At 33.4% G+C, this 13,710-nt stretch overlaps 1 protein-coding gene across 2 annotated transcripts in view; it reads right to left on the reverse strand.

The window, feature by feature from the left end:
- Window positions 1-4,642: 4,642 nt before the first annotated feature.
- Window positions 4,643-13,710, reverse strand: part of LOC145258311 (eIF5-mimic protein 2-like) — a 36,078-nt gene continuing 27,010 nt past the window's right edge. For both annotated transcript variants that reach the window (XM_080116362.1, XM_080116361.1), the window contains exons 6-13: window positions 13,287-13,352; window positions 12,276-12,521; window positions 10,818-10,904; window positions 10,500-10,583; window positions 10,002-10,067; window positions 8,942-9,161; window positions 6,981-7,103; window positions 4,643-5,356 (exon numbers count right to left, since the gene is read on the reverse strand). In XM_080116362.1, the coding sequence (XP_079972488.1) occupies window positions 5,334-5,356; window positions 6,981-7,103; window positions 8,942-9,161; window positions 10,002-10,067; window positions 10,500-10,583; window positions 10,818-10,904; window positions 12,276-12,521; window positions 13,287-13,352 (915 nt within the window). In that variant the 3' untranslated portion in view covers window positions 4,643-5,333. The remainder of the gene's footprint in view (window positions 5,357-6,980; window positions 7,104-8,941; window positions 9,162-10,001; window positions 10,068-10,499; window positions 10,584-10,817; window positions 10,905-12,275; window positions 12,522-13,286; window positions 13,353-13,710) is intronic.

Below are 13,710 nucleotides of genomic sequence, written 5' to 3' on the forward strand. Positions count from 1 at the left end.
AACATTTGAAATTTTTACATAACGGGTATTCAGGCATGTGGCAAGCATTTTAATCAGTTTTGGGGCAAAAATTTAGCTTCCAAAAGGTCAAAGTTGAAAGAGTTGACCATTGCAGATTCTATCAAATTCCTTTGCCAATTTTGGGTCTAAAGACTTAAATTTTAGATGTAGGTAACTTGGACGTGGGTAAAACTTTGTATTTTAATTTGAGACCAAAATAACTGCTAAGGGGTCAAAGTTTGAAAAAAAAAATTGACCTTTGCGGTCTATGAAATTACTCAGACAAATTTTGTGTCTAAATATTTGAAATCTTACATGAAGTGTATTCACATGTAGGGCAAGTTATGAACAGTACATAAGGTTTGAGCAAAGCCGGCCTGAACTGCTAGTCTATATATATAAAAGCAAAAATGTATGTATGCTTCTTCTCGATGTCCACAAAAGGCTTCTTTCAGAGAAGCGCTCGCTCGCTTCGCAACTTCTTATATCATCTATAAATTGTAATATCTCACACTTAACCACGGAGCTCGCCTGTCTATTTAATTTTATTGACTTTCAAACGTTAATTATTCCACATTTCCCCACATCGGCACGCGTTACATTCGGGTTTCGGTATAAACAAAAAGTGAAACTCGACTAATTACTGGCCGAAAGCCAGTGGTCTCTAGAGAGCTAAGTAACATTTGGACAATGTCGACTTTGTCACATCAGACAGTAGCTTTCAGCTTTCATTTCGAGACGAGACGCTCCCCCTAATAAACAGGGAGCGGGTTTTTAAAAACAAACAAAGCGATTTATTGACCTCATTAAAAACTGTCCCGCACAAAATGCTATCTGCTGAATACCTATCGCCGTCACGTCAATCAAAAACGCACAGTTTCCCCCCCCCCACTTTACTATTTTCCAACTGCGCGTCAACGCTTCGTTTTTTTTTCACGGGCACCTGTTTTTTTTTTCACATACACCTACAAACACCCGGGCAACGCCGGGTACCCCTCGCTAGTCTGTAATAAATCCAGAAGTTGTCAACCAATCTTACTGACAAGCAATGTGGATTTCATCCAGCAAGATATACAGCTGACTGTGATATCACAGAATCAGCGAATCTTTTGACAGCAATTTAGTTTCTATGGCGATAGCTCTTGATATGTCAAAGGCAAAAAATCGCTCCTTATTAGCTATGGAATATCTGAAAATATCCCCTCAAATAGGTTCATAATAATTATGGACAAGCAAAAGTCCAAAGCACACAGCATCAATCATCTTGATCTTAAAAAAAAATAAAAATAAATAATGGATTATTAACAAATACACCTCCCATGCCCTACTGATTACACAATTTCCAAACCAAATATTCTTCAGCTTCTTATAATCAATCAAGTCTAATCGATAACGTGTAGAACCATGCAGATCCTACTGACAATCGTTGACCCATAACATTTGTATGCCATGATTACTTTCTCATCATCAGTTCTGGATGCATCATCATGGCAATTGGCAGCCAATGGTTTACATGAATACAAAAACAAAACAACGCAAACTTACCAGAGAAACAAACTCCAAGACAGTGTATAAATCAGTTAATCAAATATATCAGTTAAAACACAATTGAGATAATGAGTCGAGCTCATCACCGTCATTTGGTTGATCTGCCAAACTACCTTCAACAACTGACTACTCAAACTTCAAATCCTAGACATCTGGTCATTTGTCTCAAGAAAGATTGATAAGCAGAAAATGGCTTTCTAAGCCAATACCTGCTGTCTACTCAACCTACTTTCAATCATTTTTTTTTTTTTCATCAGTTTCTCAGTGTCCCTGAGTATTGGCTCTAGGGCAAGGGACATAGCCACTGTTTCAATAGAAAGTCTACTTTTTAAGTTTAAACGTTGGAATTGCTATGAAAAGCAAAGGCCCAAGAGTGAATGTTACCAAGATTAAAGTAATAATCAGTGATTGTATTGTAAATCTATATAAATCTCACCTGTCTCTTTAAATGTATGTATGCCTAAAACTTGACAGAGGCAAAGATTTTCACGAGATCGGTATCGTTTTGAAGTTTGACCTTTCGGACGACAAATGTGGAAAAAGTGGCTAAACATTAATTCTTTCACCCTCAACTGGGCACTTTTCTACAGGAAGTGGGGGTCACTTTTTTTCACAGATATTTTCAAAGTCATCCCTATTCGATTGACTAGCCTTAATTTGAACATTCGTCACAGGTTTGAGCCTGCCTATTTACTACCACTTTTTTTGGGGGGGGGGGGGGGCTCAACATACACCTCCAAACCCCTGGGCTAGTCACTTCGAAGAAAGTTCCTATGCTTAGTTTGCAGTCAGGTAGCAAGGTGCAAGTCCATCTTTTATAGTAATTGTAAATGTTGGGTAGACGAGAAGTGCAATATAATTACTCGTAGTTTGAGAGTTAACACTCTTTGAACACAAACTGGTTCAACAATGGCGATGATAACAGATGGAAAAATTACATGTGAACCTGAAGCGGTAGAGAAAGTTTATAACCTTGGTAATAACATTGGTGCTAGTGTGATTGCAAAAGTTAGGAGTGAATAGAATAACCCTGTCATTATTAACTAGCAATGAATTACCACTATTGACTAAGGGAAGAATCTATGAGGCACATGTATGCAATGTGAAGATTTACGGAAAAAAATGTCAGTGTTGAGGACACATTTTTTTTCAGCATGCAACATGAGAATATGATGCATAACATGTCTTAAAATCAAGTTTAAGCTTGATGACTTTAGAGTCAGATGAAATCTCGGAAGTATATAGAGATGTATGCAGAAGAGTAAACATAGTATGACCATGTTGAAAGAATTGAGTTCTTGCATTTGTAGAACAGTTGAGACGGCAGGGTCAGGCCAGGGAAAACATAGGAGAACCTAGCTTCAAAGAAATCAGTTTGAAAGTCAATTTCTAAAATCCATTCAGTACATGCCACAATGTGTACAAAAAAAAAAAAAAAAAAAAAAAAATACTTCTGATACAAAAATCAGTAAAAATACTTATGTCTGGTTTTACTGTTACTGTAAAACAAACGATCTCCACCAGATCTGTCTAAATTTAAATCGGTTGCTCAAATATGACAAGAATAAACAATTGCAACAGCAATTTGGGCCTAAATAGTAAAACCCTAATTTTGTTGTCTAGAGTATATATTTGGGGATGGGGGGGGGGGGCAGAGAGAAGAAAAGAAAAAAAGTAGGGTAAGCGTAAACCAGACTGCTTGAAAGGTTTATGTAGCTGGCAAAAAAATAAAAATAAAGTACTCCTTCATAAACCAAATTTGGTATCATTACAATAATTTACCATTATTCATGACAAATATTCACACTGCACAATCTTACTTTTTACCAATAGAAACAGTTGATATTTCTATGACAAACTCAAAAGATATTTAAGTTTACTGTTCATATGAAAATGAGGATTTACATTTCAAATCGTGGATGAACATAAATTCTCTTCTGGTAATGTAATTAATACATTGTTAATTACAAATGTACACGTTTAAGCGAAGTGGATTCATTTCACTTGCACAAATGATTATTTCATTTCTTAGAATTAATAGAATTATTGACTCGAAATTAAAATAAATACAATTTTTCAACATGGAACATTTTACATCTCCAAGTGTAACTATACGATTTTGGATATGTAAAAATAATGCTAAGGATGAAATTTTCTACATGTGGAAAATTCCATTACCAATTCAGGATTATGTGGAAGACTTGTCAAAGAAAGTTGCCAGTGACAATATGTGATGAATCAGCAGATTCCCATTTTTTTGCTGAACCATGAAGTGGTTGCTTTTTGGACAGCGCCAAAAGAGAAGTGGTATTATGTATGCAGAAATGTTTACTGCAAAGATACTCATTGCCTTTCTAACTGATGATATTAAACAATGTTCATTGCGATGATAAAAAAAATTGAGGATGAAGGACAAGTGACTGCTACATGTTGGCAAAAGGACCATACCAATCATAATCGTGCTAACCAACTACTGGTAAGATTTCAAAAACCAAATTTATCATCCAAGCAGAATTTTTCTTTTAACCAAACACGATGTATTATTTAGATTCATTCGACTACTGTTCTCATCTTGAGTGTCATTTTCACAATGTTTCGGTTGATGGGACATCTGACCTTCTTCAGGTGTATCTTGTCGCTACCCTCGTGAAGGGTTCCGCTCAAAGTTCTGAGTTCGATAAGATACACCTGAAGAAGGTCGGAGGTCACATTGATTGAAACGTCGTGAAAATCACTAGATGAGAACAGTAGTCCGATGAATCCAAATAATCAATACTAATCTAAAAAATTCAGAAACGTCAAACACAATGTTGTTGATTAGTAGACACCCAAAGATTTTCACAAGTTATGTAGGTATGATGTAAACAGTTCTAACTACAACCGGAGAAAGCAAAAAAAAAAAAAAAAAAAAAAAAAAAAAAAAAAAAAAAAAAAAAAATTATTTTGTCAACAATTTCATTCAATTAGATTAAATTTTGATTTTAGCGGGTAGGATTGCATCTGCACAGGGCATATCCATGGAACTTCCTTCCTCCCAGATATTGTATACAATCAAACAATTATGTTGAAAAGAGAAAAGGGGACAAATCACAAATTGTCATTTTAAATTTAGTCAATTTTATTTTTTTTTTTTAAAGAGAAAAAAAAAAAAAAAAAGCTTTAATTTCATTCATGTAGAACTTTCATTTTTTCTCGTTCCTTTTACCTAAATGAGTCGTACAACAATTTGAGAGATGCTGGTGCCTATAGCAACTAATAGGCTGACAGTGAGGAAATTATAGATTAAAAAATAAAAAGACAGATTGTTTAGAGTTTACTGAAAAATGCCAAAAGAATTTGGACAGACAAAAAAAAAAGTCACAATGATTGAAAAACAAAATAAAAGGTGAAAAAAATGTTAGTAAAAAGGTTGGTGAGTAAAAGACTTTATTTCTCCAAATTAGGGATTTTTTTTTTTTTAATTACTTTTTTATAATCCATTTGTTTTTATTGCAGAAGAGGGCACATTTGTTTTGATTCAAACTGAGCCCCTTGTCAGCTGGTTGAAGAGCCATTTTTGTTTCGTTTATGAAAGTCCAGTACAAAATAAGACTCCCTCCTTTTTTTTTTTTTTTTTTTGTTTAAATGTGACAGAAGAAATATTGTCGGTAAAAATTCTTTGGCAGTTTTCAATGTTGTTGAAAAAGTTGCAGCTGTAGTATTTGTTGTTGTAGCAAGGAGGAAGAGGGCGATGGAGAGGAGACTGGCTGGAGGCAGAAGAGGAGGATCCGGCCTGTAAAATATCTTTAATCTTCTTCATCTTCAGATTCTAAAAAACAAAAAAAAAAAAAAACAATGAAAAAAGAAAAAATTAGAAAATGGAAGAGAAAATTGAAAATTTTTTTTATTAGAAAACTTGAAACAATGGACATATCTAGAAATTTTTTTATTAGAAAACTTGAAACAATGGACATATCTAGAAATTTTTTTATTAGAAAACTTGAAACAATGGACATATCTAGAAATTTTTTTATTAGAAAACTTGAAACAATGGACATATCTAGAAATTGAACTATATACATTTTGCTGATTTACTCAGATTGTCTCTCTTATAAATGTAGCACCTTATACTTTAGTAAGAAAAGAATATGCCCGATTGGTATGGATTTAAAAAAAAAAAATAAAATAAAATAAAAATAACAAAAAAAAAACAAAAAAAAAACGTAAAGCATGCATGGTCCCTGTGAGTGCACAGTGAATGAGGCATAAAAAAATGACTAAGTTCAGCATTGAACAAACAGTGCAGTTTTAGGCCTTAAAGTTTTGCACCATGCAAAAAAAAAAAAAAAAAAAAAAAGACTAAGTCCATCACTAAGCCCCTACCACCATTTAGCCCAAAAAGTCCCCAAGGTCTTAACATATTTAAATTTGAGTTCAGCACCATGCAAAACTTAAATAGACATACACAGAAAATTTTGGACAAATATGGTAAAATAGTCCTAAAAATGGAGCGTTTTTATTAGCCCTAAAAGAGCCCCTGGGGCACACTCAAAAGTTATTGCGAAGTAGAGACAAACAAAATTATATAGAAATCAGAACTTTTCAGAGAGTTTTATAAAAATCCAAGGCATCAATTTTTTTTTTTTTTTTTTAACAAGCATAAAAAATTTTTTTTTAATTTTAGCCATTTTAACCTGAAAGACACCCCTAGGCAGGCAACTGAAGTTTTCCCGGAAAATCCGTTCTGGTACTTTTTTTTTTTTACTCATCATGTTTAATGTTTGTGCAAAATTTCAAAAAAATTCTAAAGGAGTAGTCGAGAAAAGTGCGGACAGACAAACGGACAAGGTGAATTTACAGGTTCACCCTCCTTTAATTTTAACAAAATTTCGAGCTCTTATTGTTCAAGTTAGACAATAACCACTGAGACAATAGGAGAGCGATGATAAAAACCAGTTGCTCTCTCTTGCAGTTTGGAAAAAAAGATTTGTGCTATGTGTCTGGCAACTTCTTGCCGATGACAAAATATCCTGCTACATTTTGTAACTCTAATCTCTTCAGTTCTAATGGAAGTTAATACTACTATAACCATATATTTCATCTTCATCAAGTGGTGTACTGCTTGGTAGCAGCATTGATGGCTATGCCGCTTCATCAAGGAATTCATGGTTGCTCATTTTTATGTTGCCCAGGTATTCAGATTTCAACGTATGTTTCTCGCAGTAGTTCTCTGCTTCTCCTACTCACAATCTTTTCCGTCAAACTAATCAGCTCTATTGTGCTTTTTCTGTAGACATGGTCCATGAATCTAGTGTCTTTTTCATACCGTTACCTCTTGGAACCATATATTTACTCTAGTCTAATATATTTTACAACCTCTAGCTCTAAATGTGGGACGAGAAAATCTAAAAAGGGCATGAACTGAATTTATGACAATCGTAAGTTTTGTTTACCTTCTTCAGCATGTCTCAACCATTCAACAAATTGTTTCATTTGATTCAGGAAGACACTTTTCCCTTTGGCAGAGTGGCTGTCCGTGTACCATTTCAAGATACAATCTTCAGACAGAACGTCGGCTGCAAGCAAACACAAAAAGTACAAATGATAAGTGTTGAGTAAACATTTTTTTTCAAGTTTTACTAAAAAAAAAAAAATAAATAAATAAATAAAAAAAAAATAAATAAAAAAAAAAAATAAATAAAAATAAATAAAAAAAAAAAAAAAATAAATAAAAAAAATAAATAAATAAAAGATAAAAAAAAAAATAAAATAAAAATAAATAAATAAAAAAAAAAAAAAAAAAAAAAAAAAAAAATAATAAAATAAATAAATAAATAATAAAAAAAATAAATAAATAAATAAATTAAAAAGATCTTTGCATTTGAAATGATTTCAATCTAATTTGATGATTATTTAGCAAGATTGTGATACAATTAGCAACATTTACAATTAGTCTTAAATCTATTAAATGACAGCAGTTTAACATTAAAAGCTTTCCCTAAATTCATTCAGTTGTAACCATAAATAATTTTTAACCATTGACAAACAAATATGGTCGGGGTGGGGGGCCTAAATAAACCAGTAATATCTGATTAGGTTATGCCAGCTTTCTTCAAAGGAACAGTTTACAAGGAATATTAAATTCATAAATGCCACATATACCCCCCCTCGCATTGCAATTTAACATACAGTGCCGTATACCTAAATAGTCACCCATCTAATACTGACCAAGCTCCACATTGCTTAATTTTGATGATCTAACAAGAACCAATGTTAGATGATGATTATGCCATACTTTCAAAACATACAAAATACAAGAAAGTTTCATTGGTTTTCTTGATAGTCGAGGTGGCTCAAGGAGTTTCCACTAAGAAAAGGCGATGGAAAGACACTCATAAAAGCAATCAATTCACTATAGTTCCCAGGTTGTGCATCAAGAACAGCCTGCATGGCAGGGAATATCGCTCCATGGCAAGCAGTGAATACATTAACAGTTTCAAATTTTTAAAAGAAATTATTATAGCTAAGTGGTTAACATTTTGGACAAAAAGAGCGTTTCCAGTAAATTTACTTCTGGGGAAAGGGAAGGGTTGGTTGTTTTTGTTTTGCGGCATATCAACCCTTTTCAAGTTATTTAATGCCGAATCCAGTGATTTTGAAGAAAAAAATTTTTTAATAGAATATATTTGTTGTTTTTTTTTTTTCAAATCAGTTTCTATTTAACCCATAGTTGGGACCCTTTGACAGGAAAGATTATGAGTAGGAGAAGCAGAGAACGGTCAGAGTGGACCTGAGAGCAACGGCAATTAAGGTGTGGCTCTACACTCCCCAAAGCCCGCAAGCTGGGGCCTCACCATCAGATATAGTTCAAGGTCATATCCAGGACCAGAAAGGAAAGGGAGTCAGATTCATAGTTTTCTTAACTTTCCCAGAAATGTTTGGACACATTTTGCTAGATAAGTAAATACCCCCCCCCTCGATTATCGCTAAATCATTTGATAACAACCATTCACAATGCAATCACTTTTGATAACTAACCGAGAAAAAAAAAAAAAAAAAAAAAAAGTGTGGGGAGACAAATAGGTTAATCAGATGAATTCAGTCGACATTTTTCTACACCACTAACCAATTTCAAGCAAGATTGGAAATTGAGACACAGAAAGCTCCATTAAGAATCGTACGAGGTTTTAACTTTCACAGCAAAATTAGCATTTCAGTTTTTAAAAGAAAAATGAAGGCAAAAGGAAGAGAAAATAGGAAATAAAAAAAAATTAAAAACTCATTTAACTTATTTGTAGGAGTTTTTTTTTTTTTTTTTTTTGAAATGCTAAATTTTATTTGTATACACATTTTGAGATTTTTAAGAAAACAAAACGTTAATAATTTCAGTTATTTCTGCCCGTTGTGAACTTACCTTTATAGAAGAGTAAAATGATCTTTGGGAACACCTTCATAAAATTCATGTTTTCGTAGCAGTATTCTTGAATTCTGAGCATAAGAGCCAACTCAGACTTGTCCGTTTTAGCAGTGGAAGAAAACAAGACACTGTAGGTACGCAGGTGCTTAAAAGCTTGTTCGGCTACAAGTTCCTCTTTTTTGTTCCATTCAACAGTCCCCATCACGGTATTCCAGATCTGAAATAGCAAATACAGAAATGGTCACAATTGCAATACACGAGATGCGTCAAAATTATGGTTTTAAATAGAAATAAACCACTGGAAAATACACTTCATCTCTAAACAAGATACTTCTGGGATAGCCCTCAGCCCTTTTATTACAGTCTCCATACCTGGAAGTTGGAGAAGCCACAAAGCCAAATCAGAGGAATTGGACGGTTGTTTCCGTAGCGATTTTATTCAGGCTAAAGCATGTAGAGGTTTAGAGATCCCTCTTTGATTGTATGTCGCCCATAGATTCCAGGGTGAGATCATGGACCTCCCCCCTCAAACAATAGGAAGTGATTTGTTTAAAAAAAAAAAAATCTAAGATTAGTAATAAGGCCCCAAAACCTTTTTGAATTCCCAAGGTAGGAAGACACCTTGTAGTCAAGCCATTCCAGTTAGGGTGGAAATAGTTGGTTTGTTATGATCAAGTGTGGCAGTGACTAACACACAAGAGTCCATTTCAGATTTTAGAGTCAATAAATTTAGAAGTCAGAACCAGTTTTATAGTTTTCAGCTTTGGATAACCGACTTCAGTGCTGGTCTCTCACACAGAATACGAAAATTTACAGAATGAATTAAATTTGTTTTTGATTTATTTTTTTACTTGTAAACCAGTGCTTACACCTTCAACAATCGACAATGTGAGAGAAGACAACATGGCCAGAACAAAAAGAGAAGATGAAGGAAAAAAAAAGTGTTGGTTAAGACTTGTTGAGAGAGAGAATATACATGGCTTCACACCGGTATAAATCCTAGTACTATGCACATCATGGGGCTCAAAATATTAGAAAGAAAAAAGTTCCAACTTACCAAAACAACCATTTCTGGTTCAGAGAGTTTATGTTTAGTCACAAATTCTTTCAAGTGAGAAATCATCTGAAAAGAGGAAATAACTTTTTTTTTAAACATTCATCTCCACATGAAATTACATTTTATATGGATTTATTAATAATTATATAAAAATCCAATAATGTAGAATACCAAAAATAACTTTAGAAAAAGCTTGCTCATATATCTAACATACCTATAAAGTTGAGTCTTGCTTAATTTCACAATCATTAATAATTTACGAAAAATAATCAAATACCAATCATCTTTAATAGTAGGAAAAAAAAAAAAAAAAAAAAAAAAAAAAAAAAAAATGCACATCTTAGATATTCCAAACCAAAAATCAATGATCAATTGGTTTTACTGTCGGTTTTGGGTTATAAATCACCAGATTCACTCCACAAGCAATGCAAACACTTCTAAAATGAAGACTACCTCGAATGCAACAAGAAAAAATGCCAACAAAATGAGAAACTTTACCTCTTTTATACATTCATTATCCTTGATCATCATGGTCAAATCCCTTTGCAACTCTTTCTTCACTTCCGCAGTCTGTTGGACACGCTAAAAAATAAATTAGATTTGAGTTTAGCTCGTTTAATAATGAACCAACACTGTATATCAAATTTTGAGTCGGTAGACTTAAAATTGACAGAGTTATTGCGTAGGGAAATGTACACACACAGACAGACACTTTCACAGCTATATAGATTAGCAACACTTAACAGAGTATTCACTTTCCCTTTTTGAACGCATTTTATTTTAAAGAGTTTTAAATATTTTTTTTTCCGTGCATACCTGTAAAGCAGCCACTTGTGAAAGACCAGCATCCTGGAAATGGATGAGAAAAGCTTCCTGACTCCTTTTATTGAGCGGGAACAATTCCTGCAGAAGAGAAATTTAAAGAACTGAACAGGATTTTCATTATTTCAAAAGTAATATTCACCAACTTATTTGGCATAGCTATTCTATATGGTGGCTTACCCACTGTAAGGATGCCTACGCACAACATTTTTTGTGGCAGGAGTTATGCAATCTCCAACAACACCTCTCCAGAGTCAATGTTTTTAAATACCAGTGGCAAGTGGAGGTTCAGGATGACTGGAAACAATGCCGAGATAAGCAGAGAGTACATACAACACTTAGAATTTCCAAATGGTCGCCCATCTGATACTAGCCAGGCTTAACGTTGCTTAACTTTGGTGATCAGACGAGAACCAGTGTGTCAACATGATTATACCATATAGATATTTTATAAATGCGCGCACACACACACACACACACACGAAACTAGCGATGAATAACAAATTTAATTAAGAGTATAACACTCAAAAAGGAATTATCACCCTTTAATAATATAATAGCAAATTTGCATCTACAGTCAAGTTGAATTTATAAAAGCAAAACTATTGAACCAATTTAAGTTTTAGCAAACGAAAGCAACATAAACCTGGATAGTTAGTGCGTGAGTGATAAAAAAAAAAAAAAAAAAGATACATAGCTAATTTGAGACAATCAGTGTAGACAGAATAAAACTTAGATAGTCACATGAACATGAAACTGTCAGTTACTTCGGAAATTAAATTCTATATAGTAGGGGTGGATAGGTAATGTATATCGGGTTGAACAGATCAAAAGAAATAAAAACAGGGAATTGACAAATCTGCATTTTTGATGAATGTACTCTCTAAATAAATATCTGGCAAAGAGATTAATAAACATTGTTTATAAAAACATCATTTGGATTACTGTTCTTATCTTGGATATCATCCTCATGTTTTAGCCGATGTAAACTCGGATTTTCATTAACACTTGGTCTCATTGGAATCCGTACAAAATTTTGAATGAGACGTTTTATTTCGTTTAAACTTTTTTCATTAAAGATGATTGGATATGACAATCATGTTGACACACCAATTCTTGCTAAGTCACCAAAGTGTGAACTTAATATTCCCATGAAACTTCCTCCTTTAGAGGAAGTCGGTTCAACCCGTCTAGGGTAAGTGCTGCTTCAGTATGACTAGATAGAAATCTTGAACAATTATATTACCAGCATCTATTGTCAGCCTCCAGAATATTGGAACTGAACACTTAGCACTTTTATCCATTGTACCATGGGTCCTTACAAACTAATCCAAATTATCAAACATCATCTTAAATATTCAGTTATAAACCTGCATCATTATTACTGTTCAATAAGTCAAGTTTTTAAATCAATAAAAAATTCAATAGAAAAAAAAGATTCAAATGACTTACTAGTAATCTGTTCTCCACCTGAGAGCGCTTCATTGTCCCACAAACACTATTGATATCTTTTTCATTCAGCCATGTTCTAAACATGATTGTCGCAAAGTCGAGAGACAAGCCTTCCTTGGCGACATGCTGTTCAAAAAGACTGGTAAGAATTTTGGCTGAGCACAAACCATTTGCCAAGAAGAGGCCTGTGATGATGGCCAACTTACGACGTTCTTCATCACTGTAAGCCTTGAGGTAGATGAGTATCTAAAAAAAAAAAAAAAAAGATTGTAAACAGTTTATTACAGTTAAAAAATTTTTTTTAAAAAGCCTTGTTTGGGGAGGGAGGGGTAAAATTGTTCTTGGTCAACCTGAAATCCAGTAAGAGCAAGAAAAGTATAAACGGATTCAAATGGTCGATTGAGAAGAGGAAAATTATATTTCCAACTTCTTTACAGTGTTCGAGGTTAAGAACTTTAAGGGAATATTCAAATATCTTTGCATCTCATATAGAAATCAAGTGTTAGCCCCAGGAAGGGGTACCTTGATTTATAAGAACTTTAACAGAAGTAAAATGAAACATACGGATGGGATAATTCCAATATTTTCAGATTCAGTACATTAAATGAGAATATAGGGGCGGAAAAAAAAAAAAAAAAAAAATGTTAAAGTCTATCAAGTGATTTTTTTTTTTTTTTTTTTTTTTTTACAGAGGAAAATCAAATTTTAATGAGATTGAGTGTCGCGGCCATTGCGAACAAGGAGGGGGGGTGCTTTTACAAGAAAAAGTGATTAACAAAGGACAAAATGAAAAAGGGACAGAAAAAAAAAAAAAAAAAAAAATCTTTCTGCCCACGCTTCAAAATCTCAACTTTTGACAAACTATAAGTGGTAATTGAGTTATCTCTCCATAGTGGAGAGATAACTTCATCCGCAAAATAAACAAAATGGCCGTGACACAATCGCTCTCATTAAAATGTCCTAAAAAATCTATAAAGCAAAATTAGTCCAAAGAAAATCAAAAGTACTTACCTTTTGTAACTCATCCTCAAAAGATCGTTCCAAATATTTGTATCGTCTGATTAGCTTGTAAAACACCTAGAAAGAAAATCAAAACAAAAAATGTAAATTGACTTGACATCACTCCAGTTATATGCAAGTTGAGCTTAACTATTGAAATGACAAAACTTGCGGGTGATGATGAGGAGGGTGGTGAGAATTCAATAGATTGTATCAGGTTATTCGAATTGAAATCAATATGAATTGTCTACATTTGTTTCCAACATTGGAGTCATTAACATATCACAAAGAGGTACTCAATTTTAACGCAATGTTACCTATGCAACTGACAAAAATGGCTATTCTTAAAGTGTATCCATTCCATGTTAAAAAAAAAGAAAGAAAGGGACAGACTAAAAATTACAAAACACTAAATTCTGCAATTAAACTTAACTAG

Source organism: Euprymna scolopes, chromosome 33 (assembly GCF_053919585.1).
Source record: "Euprymna scolopes isolate OS-2025 chromosome 33, ASM5391958v1, whole genome shotgun sequence".
In the NCBI taxonomy this organism is placed as follows: Eukaryota; Metazoa; Mollusca; class Cephalopoda; order Sepiida; family Sepiolidae; genus Euprymna; species Euprymna scolopes.